Source organism: Balearica regulorum, chromosome 7, assembly GCF_011004875.1.
Source record: "Balearica regulorum gibbericeps isolate bBalReg1 chromosome 7, bBalReg1.pri, whole genome shotgun sequence".
In the NCBI taxonomy this organism is placed as follows: Eukaryota; Metazoa; Chordata; class Aves; order Gruiformes; family Gruidae; genus Balearica; species Balearica regulorum.
Window position 1 is genome coordinate 9,046,188 of NC_046190.1, and position 22,137 is coordinate 9,068,324.

General features: G+C 35.7%; 1 protein-coding gene across 4 annotated transcripts in view; it reads right to left on the reverse strand.

Moving 5' to 3' along the window:
- ATRNL1 (attractin like 1) overlaps positions 1–22,137 on the reverse strand; it is a 522,496-nt gene that overhangs the window by 466,377 nt on the left and 33,982 nt on the right. For all 4 annotated transcript variants that reach the window (XM_075757823.1, XM_075757824.1, XM_075757826.1 and 1 more), the window contains exons 2-5: positions 12,596–12,679; positions 10,472–10,585; positions 8,337–8,465; positions 4,924–5,132 (exon numbers count right to left, since the gene is read on the reverse strand). In XM_075757823.1, coding sequence (XP_075613938.1) covers positions 4,924–5,132; positions 8,337–8,465; positions 10,472–10,585; positions 12,596–12,679 — 536 coding nt within the window. The remainder of the gene's footprint in view (positions 1–4,923; positions 5,133–8,336; positions 8,466–10,471; positions 10,586–12,595; positions 12,680–22,137) is intronic.

The window sequence follows — 22,137 nt, forward strand, 5'->3', positions numbered from 1 at the left end:
GAGAGCATTATCAGAGGGCAGAACAGCTATAAGATACCTGCTTCTAATTCTTTTTCCTTCCAAAAACAGGTTTGTCCAAAGCAAATGTTACATCATAGATCATCTTCTCTGAAAACACATACTTGTGAGCTTTCCGTTCAGGAACATTCAAGCACAATAGGCCAAAATTTCAGATTTCAGACCTCTCAGGGTTTGGGACAAGCTCTTTCCACTGTTGCGTTTCAGGAGTCACTGCCTGAGCTCACATCTCAAACCTTTCCATCAGTTTCAATAAACCACCACCACACAAGAACAGCTTTGCTAAATTCTCAGCATTGAGGAATAAGGCAGGCCAAACAAGACAGTATGACCCCAAAGCTTTTCACTGAAGCAGTGGGAATAAACTCAACTCTAGTTAGTCCTTTCAGGATAATCTAAGTCAAATATAGACACATATTGACATCGTAGTTCTGGTCATACTCAAAACGCTGTTAGAATAAATGTCATAGTAATAAGCAAAATACTGAATTTTGCACTGTAGTAGTCACAGTGCTCCTTTTATACTTTCATTGTTTACTTTTCTCCTTACATAAAGGCTTATTTTTCCCTAGAGAGATGTTATAAAATTCAAGCTGCCTGAATTGCTAATAGACATATTTCAAAGTTAATTAGTTTAATTTCAGAATCTGGTCTTCTACTACATCTCTATGTGCTAGGAACAGATTTGTAGTGAGAAACGACTAACTATACAACATTCCAGAATTTTTATTGGTGTTTTAACTTTGGACTTGATCCGATCCCGAGGACTGAATGCCTGTTTGTGGCTGGTGTGCTTATGTGCAACCCTGGAGCTCATCTTCTGGTGTAGTTTCCTCTAAAAGGAACACAGCTCCTGTGTTTTCAAACCACCTCACCAAAACACATTACACATGGAGGATCAGATTTGATTCAAAGTTGTCCTATTGATCCTCTTAAAGACTAATGTAAATGCACCCTGTAATTCCTCCCTAGTAGATCCCCTTTTTGCTTGCAGTACTGATGGTTAATGATCAATGTACCAATAAAGTTTCTCTTAAATTCGATAGAAACTACAACTCTTTTTTTCCTGTCTGCACTCATGTTGAATTGACTAAATTGTAACCGTGTCAAACACCTTTCATCCATGACAACCTAGTACAAAAGGTACCAGTGCCAAGACCATCCCCATATCACACTGGACAAAGGAGAGGAAGTATATATATACATACACACACACACATATGTGTGTGGGTATATATATACACACACACACTGCCTGTGCAGGAGCTCTCAGCAAGGATTCCCACTAAGCATTAGTCACCACTAACTCCTTAATCTCCCCATCACAAGATTGTTTCCTAGCGAGCATATCAATTTTGTGGCATGACTTGTGTTCTTGCTCGTATTTACATCCCTCCTTAAAGTGCTGACCCCAAAACTGGGCACTAAAATCCAGTGTTATCTGTCAAATTCCTATCACATTGAAAGGGTCACTTCCTCTCTACTCAAAATTCCTCATGTGAAAATTATTACCTACAGTAATTTGCAAGCCTTCTAACAATCGCTGCTTTCTAAGACAGCTTTTCTTTTGCTGACACAGCCTGCAGCCTTTGTTCCCAGATCACTTTACATCGAGTGATATTAAGACAATTTTCTAAATTAAGACTTTGTACTGGATGATTTATAGCTCTTTAAAATGAAACTATTATCTTCCTTTATTTACCACACAGTGAATCTTGTTATCTTACCTGAAAATTTTATCAGGAAACATTATATGTAATAATCGAGATCTTTTATAAAGATGTCGTTTAACATCAAAAACTGGTCACTGGAAAATTCTCCAAGTAAGCACTTGGCCACCCACTGCATATTTTACAGGTAACTATATTTTTTATTCCTTCTATGAAACAGTTTTTAACCTATTTAACATGTGGCAGGCTAGTTATTTCCTTTACTTGGTATTAAATCAAGTTCCTTGAAGAAATCAAAGAACACCTCTATCAACAAGACCTGTAATATCACTTTTAAAAAGCATATAACACATTCATAGTAGTTAGCAATATTTTCAACATGTCCAAAGATAGTTCACTTAATTCTTTTAAAAATGTGGAACTGTTTACAATCCTTCCAGTCATCCTGACTTTTTAAACCCCATACAGAAGTTAAGTGTTTTGAAATCTCCTCTGCTCATATTACAGTGTGAGACAATCCAAGAGACACTGTTCCTGGTATCAAAGAGAATTTGCTGGCTGTAAACACATATTCCGCAAAAGGTAACAAGATAACATCTTTCTATAAGTTATCTTTTTCAAGTGCTTAAACAGGTCAAACCATACAAGAGTCAACACTTTCATCTCAGACAAGTCCCCATCTCTTTGTTATCTGTGCCTAACAAACAAAAAGAGAGGAAGTTGGTACTTTTAAGACATCTTTTTTTCCTCCCTGAGTTACATCCACATCTGTATCAGCAGGCATCGACACATTCTGCTTTAGAATACCAAGACAGATTAGCCAGTAACAGGACAGCGTAATAATAATGTAGTACTCATAAAAGGAATCACTTGTCAGGAAAAACTTCAGCCTCCTTTGTGTTGCCTGAATATTTTAAGTTAACCAGATATCTACTAAATACTAAATTTTCTTCCTGTATGTACTTCTGAAACCAACCATCTCAGAAACATTTAACGTTATTAAACATTATTAGCATTATTAAAAATACTTTTATTTTTAACAAAAAGTACATTTAACAAGTACATTTTTGTTAAATGCACTTTTTGTTAAGAATAAAATTATTAAATTATTTCCCTTCCAAGTCTACAAGTTTTTATTGTCATGGCGTTATTCTGTATTTGTACAACTAGCAGCTAACTGCACATATCTAAAAGATCCTGCTTCCACAAAATGTAGCTAATAACAAGAGGACCCTATCTTTTACTCAAAACAATTATTCTATCTCAAAGAATACAGTGTTCTCTTTTCCCAGAATAATTATTTTAAATGTGACATTTTCTTCAGAGATGCTCCTTCCATAGCATCCACAAGATGTCACTATTGTAAAAGAAAGAAACCCATGTGTTGTAAAATACGAAATAACTTTTTTATGTTCTAAACCATGGATTTGATTTGTTGTCTATCAATTCAGTCCAATGATTTATTTTTTTTTTTAATATAGGAACTAAACATTCTCAAAGAAACTAAAAGTGTGAAAAAAACCAAAACATAAAATTCTCTTTAAAAACTTAGAAATCAAGACCCTATTTTAGCCACTTGGTTTAAATTACCAAACACAAGAAAAACTTGGCAGACAGCAAGAATAATAAGAGATAAGTAGAAACATTTATGATTTCAGCATTGCAAATAACCTACATAGAAGATACTGTCAGTTTAGAAACTATAGAGCATATAGATGCAAATAAACAAATAAATAGAACAGAGAAGCAAGTAGTCTCCCACAGAGCTTAAAGAAAGTTTGGTCTTGTTTTGTATTTCATAAGGAAAATCAATTATGTATCCAAGCCAGCTCATCTGGCTTATCTCTATATAATCCTACTCACTGTAGGAAAGAATAGGAAGCTAGTATGCACAGAACTGCTACATGAGAAGAAAGTACTAACAGTGCAAGGATTTTAGTTTTATTTCATGCTCAAAACTTCTAACAAAGATTTTAGCACTGTAAATGAAGGTATAGCCTAAAATGTGTTTCCAAAGATTTGTGACTTTTCCCCATTTTGTACACAGCAATCTGAAATTGCAAGGAATTGATGCACAAATAAAAGAGCGATATTCTTGCTGCAAGTTCTATTCACAACTCCCTTACAGAGATTAGGCTTTCAGGATCTTTTTTTGTGCACTACAATCATGGAAGATTCTAAAGGACTCAGTAACGAGTCTGCACTGTTTCCAATTCAATGACCATATTGCTAACCCACTTCCTTTCTGACTGCCTTTTAACCAACAACTTCATTAATTATTAAGAAGAGAATTGTATTAAATCTCATGGTGTCTTTGGTCTAATAGTGTGACAGTTAATAGGAGTAAAAAAGTCATTTCCTTTGAGATGCGAAAAGGAACAGCAATAAAACAAAAGTAGAGGCAGGAAGTAATGGGAAGAGGGCATATCAGCTAAGTAATCTGGAGGTATTTTAATATTTCTTTTAAGAGAAGAATGGCAATTTCAATGCATAGCAAGCTAATCCAATTAAGACTTCTAATAGGCACGGTAAAGGATAAAAAAAAATTCACAAACATCTAGCATAATTATAGTAAGTGAATTAAGCATTTAGGATCTTAAATAATTGATCTGTATTAAGAAGCAATTATTTATAGTACTGGGAGTAAAACTACAGCACATGCTTATAGTACATCCATTACTCCACAGTACATGTCCACATAGACATTCTTGTAGAATTGTACCAAAACAGCTTACCTTTCTTTTTCATTGAGAGGCTATACAAATAATACACAATGAAAAAACATACAGTGAATACTTACTTCAGGAAGCACTAAAAATATGACATGATGATGTGACATTAAGCAAGGAGGGAAGAAAATCAAATCTATCTAGACATTAAAGAAATTAATAGGAAAAGAAATTGGGCTATGGAGGAACTTAGTCTTCAGAAGTGCTCACAACTCTTGAGTAATTACTGCCATTATTTTTTCAAATTAATGATCCAAAAAGAAGAATGCCCACCACAAGAAAGTTTAGGTCAGATACTTCCACAGTATCTTCAGACAGAAAATATCAAAGCTGTGAGCCTTTTATGGCATTCAAGTACACACATCTAGGTCCACATGAAAATTTACGCCAGAAGTTTTTTCATTTATGTTTATTCTTTAAAGATGCTAATATGCATAATAGATAGGATGCATTTAAAAGCAGTTCTTTTTTAAAGATTGACTTCATTCCAAATAACAAAGCCTTACCTTGCCAGCTATCATTGCAAACACACAGCTTCTCGCCTGTGAGATCACAGTACCCATGATCTGGACTGCCACAGTTGGCTTTACAATATGGAATATCACAGGCTTCTCCTTTCCAATACTTGTCACACTCACAATATACCCGGCTTGGTACAGACACGCTGGTTGTACACTTCCCATGCTCTGAGCAGTTATTAGGACAAGAATTAATTCTGAAAAAAATACGTAAAATAAGGGAAATGACAAGCCAAGAGTTGATGACAGTGGTTTTATCTGACAGTATTCCAACAGTATTTGTTAGACAAAGTACTTTTTTATTTTTCCTGAAAAATTTCTCTTTACTGATAAAACACCAGTTTAATTACAATTCCGCAGGCAAATGAGCTCAAAAGGTGTTCATCCAGGCTGGCATACAAAGTCTGTGATGAAATCTGGATCACAAACATCTTGTACTTTAAGAAGTATTGACATTAATCAGCAGGACAGGCCCTGCCTGGAAAGACCACCATCTAATTTTTTCAAGTTACAGTATAAGCATTCTTTAGTCAGTCCCTTCAAATGCTTTTTATATCTAGGATCATCCACACTGGAAGTGCCTGTGAACAGGAACCCTTTAACTATCCGCCACAGGCACATAGCTGAAGGGTTTCCTGATTGACCTTGGTCCATACTATAAAATAATGTCTAACATCCAAGGAGAATAAAATTGGAAAAACTGAGCAAAGAAAAATTGAAATTACCTGAAACTACCAAAAATCAATGGTTCATGCTTTGAATCCTTAATAACAGAGCCACCCTAACCTTGCCTCCCTAACTCTGCAGTAAGAGATGAAAAAAGAGGAAAGATCAGCCTGGAAAAAGTCTGTGACTGCTACAGGATTTAGCATTTCTGTGACACACCCTACTGAACACTGAGATCACAGGCAACTGGACTCCACAAAATTATGCGGCTGGTTCTAGAAGTGCAGGCAATTCCTTGGAAATGAGGAGGGATGGAGGACATTGAAGTATGTGGATCTAAGAGATTCCATGAACAGTATATGGATGTCAGGAAGCACATGCCCAGTGAAGTCCAAAAAGTATTTGAAAACTTTTTTGATGACTCACAGCAAAAGGCTGGGTTGGAACTCAGAATAAACTGTTACTACAAACCCCTGATGGTAACGCAGATCCCTGTAGATGTGGGAGCTGGATGCTGTTCATAGCCTTCCTTGCTCTTACCAAAGGAAGAAAGAACTGAACAAGTTAGTGAGGAATGGTTCAAGGCTGGCCTTTGGCCAAATGTAGCTGTGGTAGGACAGTCAGAAGATGTGTTTTCATTTTTTAAAGACTCACACCTCAGAGGACTCGGAGGACAACAGCTTTTGTTGTTGTTACACACTGAAAAAGTGTCTGAACTGCAAACGTCCTGCAGGTTTTTCCTAGTAACATATGCAGCATTAAAACCATTGATGGCATTAACTGCTGTATACAGCAGGTGTGAGGAACCTCTCCCCCTGACTTCGTAGCGAGAGTGTTCTGCAGGAAGGTGAATAGTTACATCTTTCCAGCAACAGAGATACCAGTTTAAAAGTAGATGTAGTCCCACTCCAATGGGTTCGTTGAGGATTCAAATAGAATGAGAAAAACTGGATTGGCAGAGTTGGAAGTAGGTTGCCTGACTCCAAGGAATAGAAAATGTACTTGGAAAGTTCTGGAGTAACTATTGTTTGCAACTGGCGTGGCATTTTAGTCACAGACGCTGTGCTTCTGTCTTCCACAAAATAAAGCAACAGAAGTGGTCCATCAAAATGAAGTCAAAAGGTGAAGTCAAAAACTGCTTTGGGTTACTAAACCAAGGAAGAATGAGTGCAACACATCAGTGACAGAAAAAAAAATTAACGCAGCCATAAAAAGCAATTATAGGTACTTCTTTTAGCATAAAAAGAGTTACTGTTGGCTCATTAAAAAAAAAATAGAAATATCCATTGCAATAGAAGACCAGTATACATAAAAATGTTGTGAGTTATATATGTAATTAAAAACTGGCTCTTTTTTCATTTATTTTAAATCTTCAAAAAAATTAGGTAATGATATATACCGTGCACTAGGTTACCAAGTCATAAAAGAATGCAGAGCACATACACTCATTTCTTAAGAATGCCACGTCATATTGCCATTTGCTCCCAAGACAAACAAGAAAAGTACAAAAAAAGCTTCAGGGATAACTGAAAAATGTATCTAATTAGAGTAGAGAAGTCTGCCAGGTGATTGCATTTTACTGATGTCAACTGACGAAAATTAAAAATACCCAGTCTTCTAGACTGCCATTTCCAATAAAACATATTCATTGAGGTTCCCCAAACTCTGAATTTATTAACTGGTAAAAGGTAGGCAAACTGCTGCAAATTACAGAAACAATTTTTCCATAGACAATTTATCAAAGACCTACCCCAAGAGAAAAGTCAGAATCACAAATAGGAATTTTAAATTAATAAAGAATATGACAAAAATATTACATGTACTTCCACATTTGAAGTACAGTGCTGGGCAGCACATCCCAAAAATTGGTATTTCAGAATCTGAAGGAATTGAAAGAAAGGAACAAAAATATCTTCAATCACAGGAAAAGTATCACATGAAGAAACAGGTCCAACGGAACTAAGCGACCCTCTCCTGAACTAAATCATCCAGTACAAAGAGACACCGCATCATCCGTCACAAGCATATCCCAAATGAGACAGAAGTTGCAGTCAACAGCTGGTGCATATAAGAAGGCAAAGGCTGTGTCTTTAAAGCTGCAGACTTGAGGAAAGCAAGCATAGTTATACCAGGCTAGATTTTACCATCAGAGAAACTAAGTCCAGATAAGAACTATGAAGGCAGAAAATGGACTGAGATAGGAGGGGAAAGTACCTGAAAAATAGAGAAGAAATGGAATAAACCCCTTGTGGCTGGCACAAAAATAAAAGTAGGACTTTGGTGAAGGTGTCAAAAGCCATAAAAGCACATTCAGCAAGAAAAGTCAAGCAACAGATGATCCTAGTTCAAGAAAAGGGAATTGACATGACAGCAGATATAATCTCTCTTCTATTCCATATGACAAACTACCCGTTAGATAAATACTGGAAGGGATACATTCTAGTTCCATATGGTATATGAAAAACATACTCTTGGAATGGCCATGTGGCTTCGCTCAGAACAATATTCTTTATCTCATTCTCTCTCTCTATTTTTGTTTGTTTGTTTCTTTCAAACTAGTACCTTAATGACAACTCATTACAACCCCAGCTCCCTGGTCTTAGAAACATATGACTAAGCATAACTCTTACACTGTTAATAAAATCAACAGATAAACATTTTCCCTGGGTTTGTAATTCTCCTGAAAGAAGTGATAGGCCAATTAACAAAGTAATTGCTTATTAAAAAATACTTACGAGTAAAAAATGTTAAATCCAGTTAGGTTATAAGCAGCATCACTAAAAAAGTGTAGCAATGCATAGCCAGATGTAGTAACTACTTCAGGAACAGTTTCATTTCCACGCACTTCAGGGACTATTAGACCACTGGAAAAGAAGGTGAGAACAATGTTTCTAATCAGTCTTTGGGAGAGGGAAAGAAAAAAGAAAAAAAAAAAAAGAAAAAAAACACAAAACAACGAGTTAGCTATTCTGGTTGTTAATTATATAGACAAGATAACTCATAAATCTCATTTTAAAACTTATTTTTAAAACACAAATAATAAAATGCATATAAAACTTGTCCACACCTCTGAAAGGTAAGGTAGGGTTTTTGCAGGAAAACAAAACAAAAAACCTCCTCCCTCACAGTAATGCAAAATTTCACATCAGATTATTCTGACAGTGCATGCACTGTCAGTATAAGACTGAAGTAGGAAAAACAAGCAATATATTAAAATACTGAGAAAGAGGATCACCCCCATAAAACACTGCCGTATCACAAATATAAATTAAAAGCTATAGGAATCCTAAGGAAAATACTAACAACCAATAAACTGAAAGACATTTGAAGTAAAGAACATGGGAACAGGAACCTCCTCTTTCCTTCCATTCCTGCTACAAGTCAGGCTGAATAATAAATAGCTAGACACATTTAAGAAATACAACTTAGGGGGGACGGACAGGACAGGACACCAACCCACCAAAAAACCCCCACAAACCAAGAAATTATGTAACAATTCAGAGGAATTAGGAGAGAAGGTGGTGTGATAGCTATAGTTGGGCAGGAAAGAGGGCTGACATGAGCTTTGTTCCCTTAGGAGAAAGCACTATCATTTATGCAATTAGTATTTCTTAAACTTCAGCAGCATAACCAGTATTTCATAACAGAAAATAAAGTACAATTTCTGCCCCACAGAACATGTGTGTGTAAATATGCACAAAGAGTTTCTGGTGTGGGTTTTTTGGTGTTTTTTTGTTTGGTTGATGGTTTGGGGTTTTTTTAGTATAGCTTTGCATGCAATGGATATCCCAAGATAAAACATTTACTGACTTCAGAGAATTAGGATCCTGTGCTTTCTTTCTAATAAACTATTGCCCACTTGCAAAGAATATTCTTTCTGGAATGTTTTCCAAAATTTTAGTGAAAGGGTAGGGATAAACCAACTGAAACATTTTGGTAAAGTCCAGGAATGGAGGAAACAAGTGTTGAAATTCACATGCCCTACTTTTTCTCTCTTGGACACATAAGAAACACAGTGCATGGATCTAATTCTTTACCTCAATCGTTTATAGTCATTTGAGAGGCAAATGATTAGTTTTTATTCAGTATCAGTTTTTACACTCATTGTTTACTGTTGTTGGGTTTATGTTTCTTTCTAAACCTTGCTACAAAGTAATACTATGATTCTAGACAATAAATATTAACATGAAAAAAGATTCGGATCTGTAGCAATTTTCATAAGCTAATGATATAACAAAAAGGAAAGAAATTCCATTTCAGCTGATAGCAAATTTGAGCTCTCCTCCAGGACCTTGAAGAATTTGATAATTTTACCCACTAAGAGTTAGCCATGAGGATGCCCAGTTTAGCAATCTAAGGAAATGTGTTACAAAATTAGTGCTTAAGATAGCCTTTGTATCAAACGCCCTGAACAAGCCTCTTCATTCGTCATACAGAAATGCAGAAGGCATTCAGTAGCCATTCTTCATAACTTACAGTGCAGCATTGCCTGAGCCGCAGATTGCAATTCTCAAGTAGGATCAGATAGTGCAACTACTGGACAGTGCCACATTTAATGCACATTAAAACTCAGGAGTGACTGTTGAAAGCCTACTGGAAAATACATTTGTGACTGCTTGTCTATGAGCATTAACACTCCATGTGATGTCACCATTAAGTACAAGCCACATAAGCGATTTATGCTATGATCACCTAACCAAAAAAGTAGTTTTGCAATTTATTCTAATATAACTTTACATACACGCTCCTACGATATTAACAAAAGCAAGCAAGATATTTAGCAAATTAGAGCCTCTAATATTTTTTTCCCCACAAACTAAACATGTCCACACATGACTACTTGGACTAAATGGCTAATAAATACTCTTACCTAAATACAGCTATTAAAGGTGCATATATTGAATCTCCATCATAGACATACATATGGTCCCAACTACATTCTGTGGCAAAGTGATTAAATCTTAATCTTAGTATTGCATTTGGGCTGAGGGAAAAAAAAAAAAAAAAAAGAAAGAAAGAAAAAGAACATTGATTTAAAACATTTACTGAAGTATTAAGCTCATAAGATAAAGAACAACAGAATTGATCATGTCAGCATAACTCATAACTTAAAACATCTTGAGTACTAACTAAACATTTCAGAGTTAAATAACAAAATTCAAGGCAAACAAATATTTCCCTTTATCTTTGAAAAATTTAAAAATACCATCTTCAGTCCAAGTCTAACAATCCCTAAAGTTAACAAGAGACTTAAACTTATGAGGTTTTTTTCAGTGTTCAGAACAATGAATTTAGAGCAATTAAAATATCCTATTTTAATATACTAGCTTTACTTGCCAGTGTCAGGACTATGAGGGTTAGAGTGTCTTTCAAGACAAAAGTCACCTACACATCCTCATTCCAGTATTATACTAGCTATTGAAAATAAAATTCTTAAAACACAAGTTTAAAATAGCAAGCAATATTAGTGCAAGATTTTTTTTTTTCCTCCCCCATTTCCCCCATCTTACACCTGGGAGTCAGATTTCACCAGGTTTTGGTAGAGATCCAGATGGGGACTGTAAGATTTCTGAAAGGGGAATTTTCTCATGTGACAAAATTAGTAGACTCCTAATTATATTCCATGCAACATACTGATGATTTTCTTTTATTTCTTTTTTTTCCTCCTACTGACAGTCTTGAGTGCAGTTTGTCAGTTTGAAAAACATGCTTTTTTTTTTCTGTGAGAGATCATTTGGTGAGAGCGCTCTCTATTCATTTTTTAAGACAATATCATATGTGTATGTGACTTCCTTGTATGCTGACATTTTGCACTATGTTAACTGGGTTGCGTTACACATACTGTGCAGCATATTGTTTCCTCCAGCTACCCACTCTACCATCTTCTGCAAAGAGGAGGAACAGAGTGAAGACCAACTTCAAAGCAGAGTTTGTATACAGACCTGAGGCATGTTTTCACTTTAGCATAGCGTAGCGCAGTGCAAATATTCCTGAGCTAGCTTGGGTAAAAAGAGAACCCCTAGCTATGTCAGAAAGATATTCAGCTATAGTCTAGTCACCTAAATATTGAAGCTTCTACTTAAATGATTTTGCAAACTACCCGTAACTTCATTGCCGTTGTGTTTAAATTGCTATCTGCATATAAGCAGACCCAAATTAGATCACTGAACTGCAGCGACAGAGCAGACATCTAAGGTAACTGAGATTATGACAATATGCAAATACAGAAGGGGGTAAATTTCTTCTAGAATGTTAGTAGAGCTCGGACATAGCTAAATTCCTCAGCAAAATCCTGATCCACAGCCTGGGGGGAAAAGGTCCTACTGAAATTTAACAAATTTGTGCCTTTATAGAGTTAGCCATACTAGTGTCTATGTCTCATTTCTTTGTGCATGTCTGTGTGTTTCTGTGGTGCACAAACTAAAAAACTAACAACAGACGTGAGACATCAAAACTGTATAAACTGTGGGCACAATATGATTTTAAGATTAAGTACATGAGGAAAACTAGAATGAAAAAGAAAATAGTTTATAGAAGCACTAACTTTTGAGCAATGTGTAACTGAATAATTATCATTAGACTGGAAGCGTTCTGTAGTTGAAGCCATTCCTCATTGATCACTGCAGTGTAAGATAATGAGTTAAATAATAGGATTCTGTAACCATATTTGGAACTTATGTAAAGGTATTCAAACAGGCAACAAATTTATCATAGGGTTTTGAGAGCTTGCAGCACTGGCCAAATTCCAACGTCAGCCTAACTTTTGCCAGCAATTTGAATAGCAATGGAATATGGCCAACTCTGAGCAATCCTGAAAATCTTACTTCAACATTTAAAAAAAAAAAAAATCTTTGTAACATTTAAACAAAAAACAAAACAACAAAACTGTTTATACTGTATCCAGATGCAGTTTCTACTTGAGGAGTTCTTTAGATCTCTAGAATACACAGTACCAAACTGTCCAAAAATTTAAGCTATGAAAATAAATACTTACTATCCTTCAATTAACCATGTACATTTAGTTTTATATTTATAATTTATTGGTCCATCTGTTAAATATCCAGAAGGTTCTGTTAACCTACAAGAGAAAAAACAGTGCTGTAATAAACCAAATACAACACAACAGAACACACATCATCAACGTCCCAATAGACTCTTTCTGCATGGAAAGAAAAATGGGGGTAGGAGGAAAGAGTAAAGTGTCTCTTCATATTTCTTGTCACACTACTTTTGCTCATAAAAACTAGAATTCTGATTATTCCATATAATTGATTTGCTTTCTTCCCCTAGGCAATCACAAGACTTCTGATTTTTCTAGTTCAGTAGCAAGCAAATACTACATATAATTTCAATTAGCCTTCACACGAAATGGATTCAAGCCAACGTAAAGGGGTTTTTGTTTAAGAGTATTTTGGTTTGTTTTGCTTGTTTCTTTTGCCATTGCCTTACATCTTACTTCTGAAATTTGACCACAGCAGCAGTGGGAGAACTGTTCTAGATAAAGAGAAATTAAGGCATAAATTATAAATTTAAATAAGTATATCTGCCAGCCTGTCCCTCTCTTATTCCTGGTCAGTGGTGAGTCATGAGAAAGCAGAACAAAACTGGACTACACAGAAACTAAATAAAATGCATATGAACAGCTATAAAAGGTCAGACCAAAATGCCAACATAGCCCACTATCCAGTCTCTGACAGTGGCCTACAGTGGATACCCGGACAAGAACTTCAGTCCCTAGAGATACTCCCCACAGTGTTACACCACCTTCAACGACTCTCAGCTCAGGGACATTCTCAGCCAGAGGTTGTACCTTTGTACGGGTTTTGGGTTAGCATTTCTCCTAAGAGGAGTTTGCCCATGTAGAGCCATGTAAATTTGCAGCACCTAGAATGTCCTGCAGGAATGATTTGCACACATATACGAAGACACAACTCAACTCTTTTTGCCTTGAGCCTTCCTCTTGAAAATTTCATCTGACATCCTTAGGTTTGGTATTGGATGAAATGAATAACGGTACCCTGTTCACATGCTTTATCCCACTCAAAATGTAATGATCTGTGTTGCTCCCCTCCCTTCTCTTCACTGTCCCTTTTCCAACCTGAGAAATCTTTGCCTATTTAGTTGTTTCTCATATGGAATAACTACATTTGATCATCCCCACAGCTGGTATTTAATATATCGCTTTTGTTCTCCTACATCCTTTATTACATGCAACACAGAGATGAGCATATTGTATTCAAGATGCAAGGGAACCATGAATCAGTACAGTAGCACAATAATGACTTCCACTTTGTTCTCTATTCCCACCCTAACATTTTATTTCCACTTTCGACAACTACTATGCTGACATTTTAAACACAACTAGCTGCTATAACTTTTCTTCTGAGTGATAATAGATAGTTCAAGATGTGTTATATATAGAAATTAATTTAATGTAGAAATAGAAACTTTTTCTTCCGTTCATATATATTACTTGACATTAATCTATACAGAGTGATAAAATAGCAGATGAAATTCAATAATCTATTACCATAAAAGCTTTCTGAAAGAGCTTAGTATCTTCAGCACACTGCAACTGCACTCATTTTTTTACATCCTTTATGATTATATTCTATAGTTCAGGCCTTAACACACATCTCTAGTGTCCTTATTCCACCAGGAAAACTGACCGTTCTACTCTAAAACGCTACAACAATGGTAAGGAATATAAATACATACTCAGAAACACTCATTTCTTTCACTATAGTATGGAAAGATCATCGTTAAGAATAAATATTATTTAATAAAGAAGCAGTCGGGGGTTTCTGTTTTGTTTCAGTTTTTCTTAATAAATCAATAGACTAGATCTAAGTCCAGAGGCAATGCAGAACAAGCTGACCAAGTAAAAGCTAAATTTTCTCACCAGGAGTCTAGCTGAACAGGAATTCAGTATCTGCTATACTACTCACTCTGAAGCTGTGTACACCAATTTTAAAAATATTCATTACCACATCTTCTGCAAATTATTTACATTTGAACTCATCAAACACTAATTACATACTTATTAACAGAGATCTGTAATTCCAAATATAAAACTATAAACATGCAAAACGGAGATAAAAACAAGGGAGCAAGAAAGAATTTATGAGACAAGGTCCATGCAAACTCTTAGGTTTTTAAACGAGTTCCTTCACCTGTCCTGCAAGAACTAGCTTCAGTTTGTTAGGCACATGTAAGATGCTCCTCAAATCACTAGTGTTTGAATGAAAATCTTTACCCACACTTTTGATGAAAGCTCTCTAATATGGGGAGTTGTCCAAATAATTGTACTTCAAAACATTTTCAGGGCATAAAAGTAATATCCATAATATATTTTATGTTTTTGAACAAAAAGAAGAAAAGCAGATAAACGGTAACAAGAGCAACAGACTGGGAGGAAAAAAAAAACCCCATTAAACCAAACAACAATCGTATACTTCAGTCAGCTGACAGCTGAGAGAAAATTTCCCTACTAAAGCCCAACACACTGAGCTGGGCCAGATGCTGCAGTACACCCCTCCTGCAAAGCAACAGCTCCTGCTAAGTGCTACACAACTGCTTGTGTAGCTCATAAGCAACGCAGTGAACGGTGAGGCCTGGCTGGTAACTTCTGCTCCTCTTTTGGCGCACACTGGAGAAGCCGCAGCGATGACCACAGGGAAAGGCTAACCGTGCTCCTGCCAGGTGCTCTAGTGTGAACCAGTGTCTGGCCACAGAATACTTTTGCTTGAAGAAAGCAAGAGACACATGCAGTTTAAGTTTACAATATTTCTTTTTGTTGAAAAATATCAACTTTACCTAAAGGTATATATTTGTGTTTATATACATAAGAAATAGGTTTCTCAGGGTTATTTCTGGCTTGTTTAATTACATTGTTTGGACAATGCTGAACATAATATCAACCTATAATTTAGCAGACTAACTTGCACATTGCTGATTTTGAAATGGAGCTAATATTAATGCTTGGCCCCTAGCAGAACCTTAGTAAAGCTGATTACAGGACCATATCCCACATTTGATTGTGTGCTAGATTCAAGTCATTAATTTGGGGGGGGGGAAAGCGATGCATAAAATTCCAATCTAAATAATTTTAATGCTGTCATATGGTTTATACTCAGATGTGAAGTCTTATATAGCAAGCCATAGAACATTTATTTTGCTGCAAGAAGTGTGAAATACCACAGGCATTCATTTGCAGTCATGACCATTGCTGCCTTAGTAGCTGTATAATGCAATGGAGGTGACTTACAAGAGTTGCTTTTATTAGATCAGCCCTTTGGCACTAGTAAAGTGCAAACAATTTCCCTTCTCACCTAGGCTGATAATTTGTTGATAAATAGTTTCTTTTCGAAGAGTAGATAGCCTTTGAAACAGCTATTGCACTTTGCTGAAAAAAGTAAAGAATAAATAAGAGCATGACATTGCTTTGCAATAATGGTTGTGGAAAATGGTAAGATAAAGGGGCTGTTCTATTTAAAATAAATACATAGCAAGACAGAGTAGCATTACTTTAAGTTTCTTGAGTGATACCAAGAACTTTTCTGTATCATTTTTCTTTCCAAACATTATCAAATCCCAAATGCCATAAATATCACATAGATAAGCAGTACTACTTTCACATAACCTCTTGCCAAATCAAGGGCAATATTCTCTATCATATAACACCAGGTATTCATGGACATAGTTTTGCTCTATGACTAACAGTGATCCTTGTCAAATAATCAAAATCCAGATGAGCCAACATGAATACATGCTCTTTAGTCACAGGAGTGGAATTCCCAGAATGATGCCTACATGCTGCACCCCACTCTCTGTCCATCGCTGAGAAAGCTTCAGGACTGAGGGGATCACCAGAACAATTTTTGTGGCCTGCTTAAGCACCACAGGTTTATCAGACCTAGACCCCAGCTTTCTAAACAGAATGCACAGGCAACCAGCTGATGTAATAAATTGTCATTTTAAATTGCAAGCCAGCGTTCATAAACGCCACAATATTTTTTTTAGTTGGCAGAGTTATAAGCAAAATCTATAGAGAATTAGAGGTACATGCCAACAGAATATTTCCCTTCTCTGTACACTGTAAAACAAATCTACCAAATTATAGAAAGAAGTCAGGATGCTGCACAGCATTTAAAGACATTCAGAAGCATCAGTGAGAGAGACAGTCATGCACCAAGCTTAACAGTCAATAGTAGCCTACGTGAAAGATATGTGGCACTATAGGTTGTTTCATCTAGCAGATGTATACCAGAAATGCAAAGGCTAAAAGGCTGAAGTCACCACAGGGCAACTAAAACATGAAACAAAGGGAAATCTATATTCCCCTGGAATATTATCACTGTTACAAAATAATGGCAAATACAATTGAGTTAGAGTTCACAGTGGTAACATTTGTGTTTACCACTGCAGAGACTTTAAATCAAGACTGATACATTTCAACAAAAGAGAAAAAAAAACTATGTTCTAGTTCAGTCAGAAATTATTGGTCTAAAATGAAGGGTAGTCAGATGAACTCTATGGCCTGCAATACATAAGACATCAGAGCAGGTTATTAAAATGGCCCTTCCTAGCTATAATATTTATAGACCTGTGGAAAATGCAGTCATGTCATCTCCTGTATCTTCCTGTAAATGAATAGTATCATCAAACCTTTCTGAAAGGGGCCCTACTTGAAATTAGAGAAGTCATTGGGTATTTTCTGTCATCAGCAGAACATGAAGATCCAACAAAACTGCTGGTAGATGGACAGGTAGAGGTCTGCTTTATAATACAGGTATATTAGGAGAAACAAAGCATAAGGTACATTCATAAAATTACAAATATTCACTGTTAAATAAAAGAAGGGCTTATGCAGAGGTTCATTTATCTCTATATTACTTAGTGTCATATTTCTATTCAGAATTTTATGAAAAGCGGGATTACTTTGCAATTCCAACTTCGGATATATCTGAATATAAGATACAGAGCATATTTTGCTATATGGATTCATCTCAATATCAGTATTTATGTGTCAGTCAAGGACTATTCTCTCCATTGTTGCAAAATTTTTCTCCATCTCCTTTTCAACTTTTATTTTTTTAATAAAACAAATTTTCATAAAAATCAGTAACTGTGCCTCAAAGTTATAAGATCAAATCCTTCGTAAATACAAGTAGGGGCAATCTTTCTAGCTCGAGATCTCGTGCCTAACCTTTACAGCAGGGAAAAGGGCTCTTCACATATTCCACATGAGATCAGCTGAATACATTAAATAAAAGAAGGAAAAAACTTTTTTTTTTTTTTTACAGGACAAACCAGAATCAGTGAGCACTATGATATCAGAAAGAAACACAGAAGAGATCAAGAGGTCATTTCTCACCCCTTATAGGAAGCAACAACTTCTTTGGAGTTGTCTTGATGGACGCACCACAAGGAATATACATGTAACTTTGTAAGGCCTAAACTGAACCCTTTAAGGTCTCGAGTGGAAGCTAAGACATACAAACCACTGCTGTACAGGGGAGACTGCCCATTCCCTGCAGGAGTCACTCCCATTTGTTAAGTCATTTATTTTAAGTAATATTGACTAAGAAGGTTTTTTAGTACTTTTTCAAAGGAAGATCTGATAAACAACATGTTCGGGGGGGGGGGGGGGGGGGGGGGGGGGAAGAAGCCAGACTCTTATTTTCCAGTCATTAAGCATTGATCAGCACCTGACAAAAATTCTAAAACTTTGCATTCGATTTTCCTGTGTTTTTACATTTATTGTAGAACCTTGCTGCTGATTAACTTTTTTCACGACATCTATTAGAGTATACTGAATATACTGTATTGTAATTTTTCTTCAATGACTAATCAAGAGGAATAAACATTTAATACATTAAGAAAATATTTGCATACACCAGTCACACTCCTATACTTGTTACATACTGCTTTGCATTACTAGAAGTATGTATATTTAGAAAAAGTAAGGACATTCACAACTTTCCACATGCCAACTAATCAAAGGCACACTCTTAAACAGGCTCCACTTTATCCATTGATAAAGTAACAGTTTCTCTTGCAGAATGTCCCTACTGCTTAATTCAAGTATTCAGTTCCTCTCTCTAACTTAAACAAAACCAGGTTCCAAAACAATCCAAGAATCCCAGAAAAGTAAAACGAAGACTACAACAACATTTTTTTCCCTATAAGAATATATTCTGTATTTCAAGAAGCTTAACACTTATGTGTGACACAAATTTATTTTTTCTTGAGTGTTTAGGTTTTGGGAAAATTTTTTGTTTGTTTGTTTTTAATAAAGTTACCAAGGTTATAATCTTTGATTGGTGCAAAACATTAATTTAAGGTTTAACTTCAACAGGTGTTTTGTTTCCTCTACTGTTTCTGATAAAGGCGGTTATTCTATAGTACATTTTTGTAATAGTCCCCAAAACTACTGAAAGAATACTGCATAGAAGTAGGTGTTCCTCTCAAAGTACAAACTTACATGGTATCTTACTTAAGCAATACATTTTCACTTACATAAGTTTCAAAAAATCTGTTCCCTCCCTTAGGCTGCATAATATTATATAAAGTCACAGAACACAGACCATTCATTTGGAACAGGATAGCTCAACATGTAACTGTGAGACATTAAAAAGGTAATCTATAAAGTGACTAGAAACAAGCAAATATGGGCACAGTCTTATGAAGACTTGTTAGAACAACCAGATGCAGAAAATAAAAGTAATATAGTAACATTAAAGGTAATCCCAATATTTATTCTATTAGAAATTAAAATTACTGTGGAAATACTGTATGAGACTACCTAAGGATTTTCTTCTATGTCCTCAGTCTTACGTGTTACTTGACTTTTTTTCCTGGCAAAAAACCTGAAATTGCCATTCAGTTACAACACGCCCCAATGCCTACCCAAGACAGGATCAACTGTACCAAAATCTTTCTTTGCAGTTATTTGTCTAATCTGTTCTTAACAATTCCAATGACAGAAGTCTACAATCTTCTTAGGCAATTTGTTTTAGTACTCACCCATCCTTATTGTTAGAAAGTTTTTCTAAATGTCTAACCTAATTTTTTTTCTTACTCCAACTTAAACATATCACTTCTTGTCGTACTCAGAGTGGACCTGGAAAACAGGTGATTCCTTTCTTCTTTCTGCTTACTTTTTACAAACATTTACCTTCAGGCTTTTCTTTGCTGAATTAAATTATTTCATCTAGCATTCCTCATGCATCATTTTCTAGACTTCCCTCCTCCAGAACTTCTCCAATTCATCTGCATCTCAAAATAGTACCTACTACTCCAGCTGTACTCAGACCAGCATAGCTACCAGAGAAGAATTACTTAATGTACTTCATCTAGCCAGTTCTCCTGAATAACAGCCTTTATGCATGTGGATTTTATACAGCCTGGAATTCCCTGTAACTGCTAACTTCCTCCAGAGGAGGAACTAAATGGTATTACTCCAGTTCATCTTACTGGGGTTAATTATGCCTACTGAAGTGTAGAAATTTGAATCCAATTCCGTCAGTACAGCATTTTTCAGGCAGTATTGTGTGGGATCAATGCAGCTTGCATGATCTGGAACTTGCTGCACGGAAAGCTTAATTTATAATCACTTTCTCAGTAGGAAAATCTATTTTTGTTTCTGTGATATAAGCATTCACTTAAAAGATGAGATGGTAAGTCCTGGCCATGCTGCATAGTGAGAAATCCTACTTGAAAATCAATGGACTCCACAAGAAAAGATGAAATTCCATTTGTCTATGTTTATCATAAAGTTCTTTTAAAAAAACTCCTACATCGTCCATAACAGCCATTTTTCTATTACTCAACTGTGTCAACAGTGTTTGAATTATTATTCATATGCATTATTCATTCACCTTATGAGGCACTAACATAAAGTAAAACTCAAGAGCACATATGTGGAAGGTCCCCATCATGACAGTTGCATTAATTTTGTACACTATAACGCAAGTCATTCAACCAATTACAACATTTTTTGTGTTGGTTAAAACTAGGCAGTTGCCAGACATCAGCATTGCAAATGAGAGGCACAAACACACAAGGTTTTCCTCTTCCTCACAGTTCCAATGTTAAGTCTGAGGAAAAAAATTGACATGCACATAGAAAAGGGCTTTCTATACTTTTTCTACATACAGAAAAATTTTCCTGTTAGTTTCTTGCAACAGCAAATGTCAAAATGCTCTATTTTAAGTTTTTTTGACAAAATAACAGAATTTTGGATGAACAGAGGCCAAGATGAGGTGAAAAACAGGCACAGTAGTCCCTCTCACTGCACAAATGATTAGACTATTTTCATTTAACAGCTTGATACATAAATGGAGCAAATAACAGCACTGAAAGTGTAGCTTCACAGCACGGGCCTTGAAAAAGTCAGTATGGCTTCCATCTTCAGATTGTTCTTCAGAGTACATACATATATTCTTTAAAATATGCGAGTATAAGCTATAACTATCTAAAAAAACAATCGAAATGCTGATTGCCTTGAATCTAAGCACAGAAACACACCATTTTCTTTACTGGTATCAAGTATTTGTTTATTTTTATAACTACAGAAATTAACTCAAATTTTGAAATAACATAATTACTCCAAAAAGAGAAACAATTTTTTGAGAGGGCTCAAATCTAAAAAAAAAAAATTAAGACAGCAAAACCCAAGAAAATCCGGTCTACCAAGACACTAATACAATGAGAGAGAATAGCAGAGTGCAGACAGCATGATAAACATTTTAGGAAGTTGACTGAAAAGAAAGGCAGCAAGGAAAAATAGATCAGCACTGAGAAATCTCTCGTTAAATGCATTATTGCCCTTCAGTGGATCCTTAGCCTTTTTGAATAGTGATATTCACATATTGTAATGAGAACCAACCACCACACACAGATTTTTAACAAATTACCCAGGCAATCTATAGGAAAACTGCTCCCAACCTATAGCTCTTGTTGTGCTGCTATTCTTCCTCTAATAAATATAGTAGATATCCATTAGGATTTTTTTTTTCAATATGACTTCAAAAGCACCTGATTCTGTACCTGTGAGATGAACAAAACCAGATTCTAAGAGATAACAGCCCAATTGTTCAACACACATACCCAGGTACGCATAGTTCACTGAAAAATGGTTGACCTGCTTTCCCAAGGTTCAACCTGAAGTCAGAAAGTACTTTCTAAATGCAAATCTCTCCATTTGGGGGACAGGGTGGAGGGCTGTTATGTTACATTTTAAGAAACCCAAACTACTAAATACAGTCCAAATCATTTATAAGTTATCAACGACTAGAAAAGTTTTTATGCTCCCTAGTTTCACACAGCTGGATTTACATGTAATATCCATGCAAAGTTTCTATAAAATTAAGTGGAGTTCAGTCAATGTACAGAGTTCAACAGTCAACTGCCTGCTTTCTACAGAATTGCTACACCAATTAACAGTTCCAATCTTGCCAGTATTTTCCAAGTGGCAGTGGTCCTCTGTGCCTCAACTCGGAAATCAGTGCCTTTTAAAAGATACCGCAAATA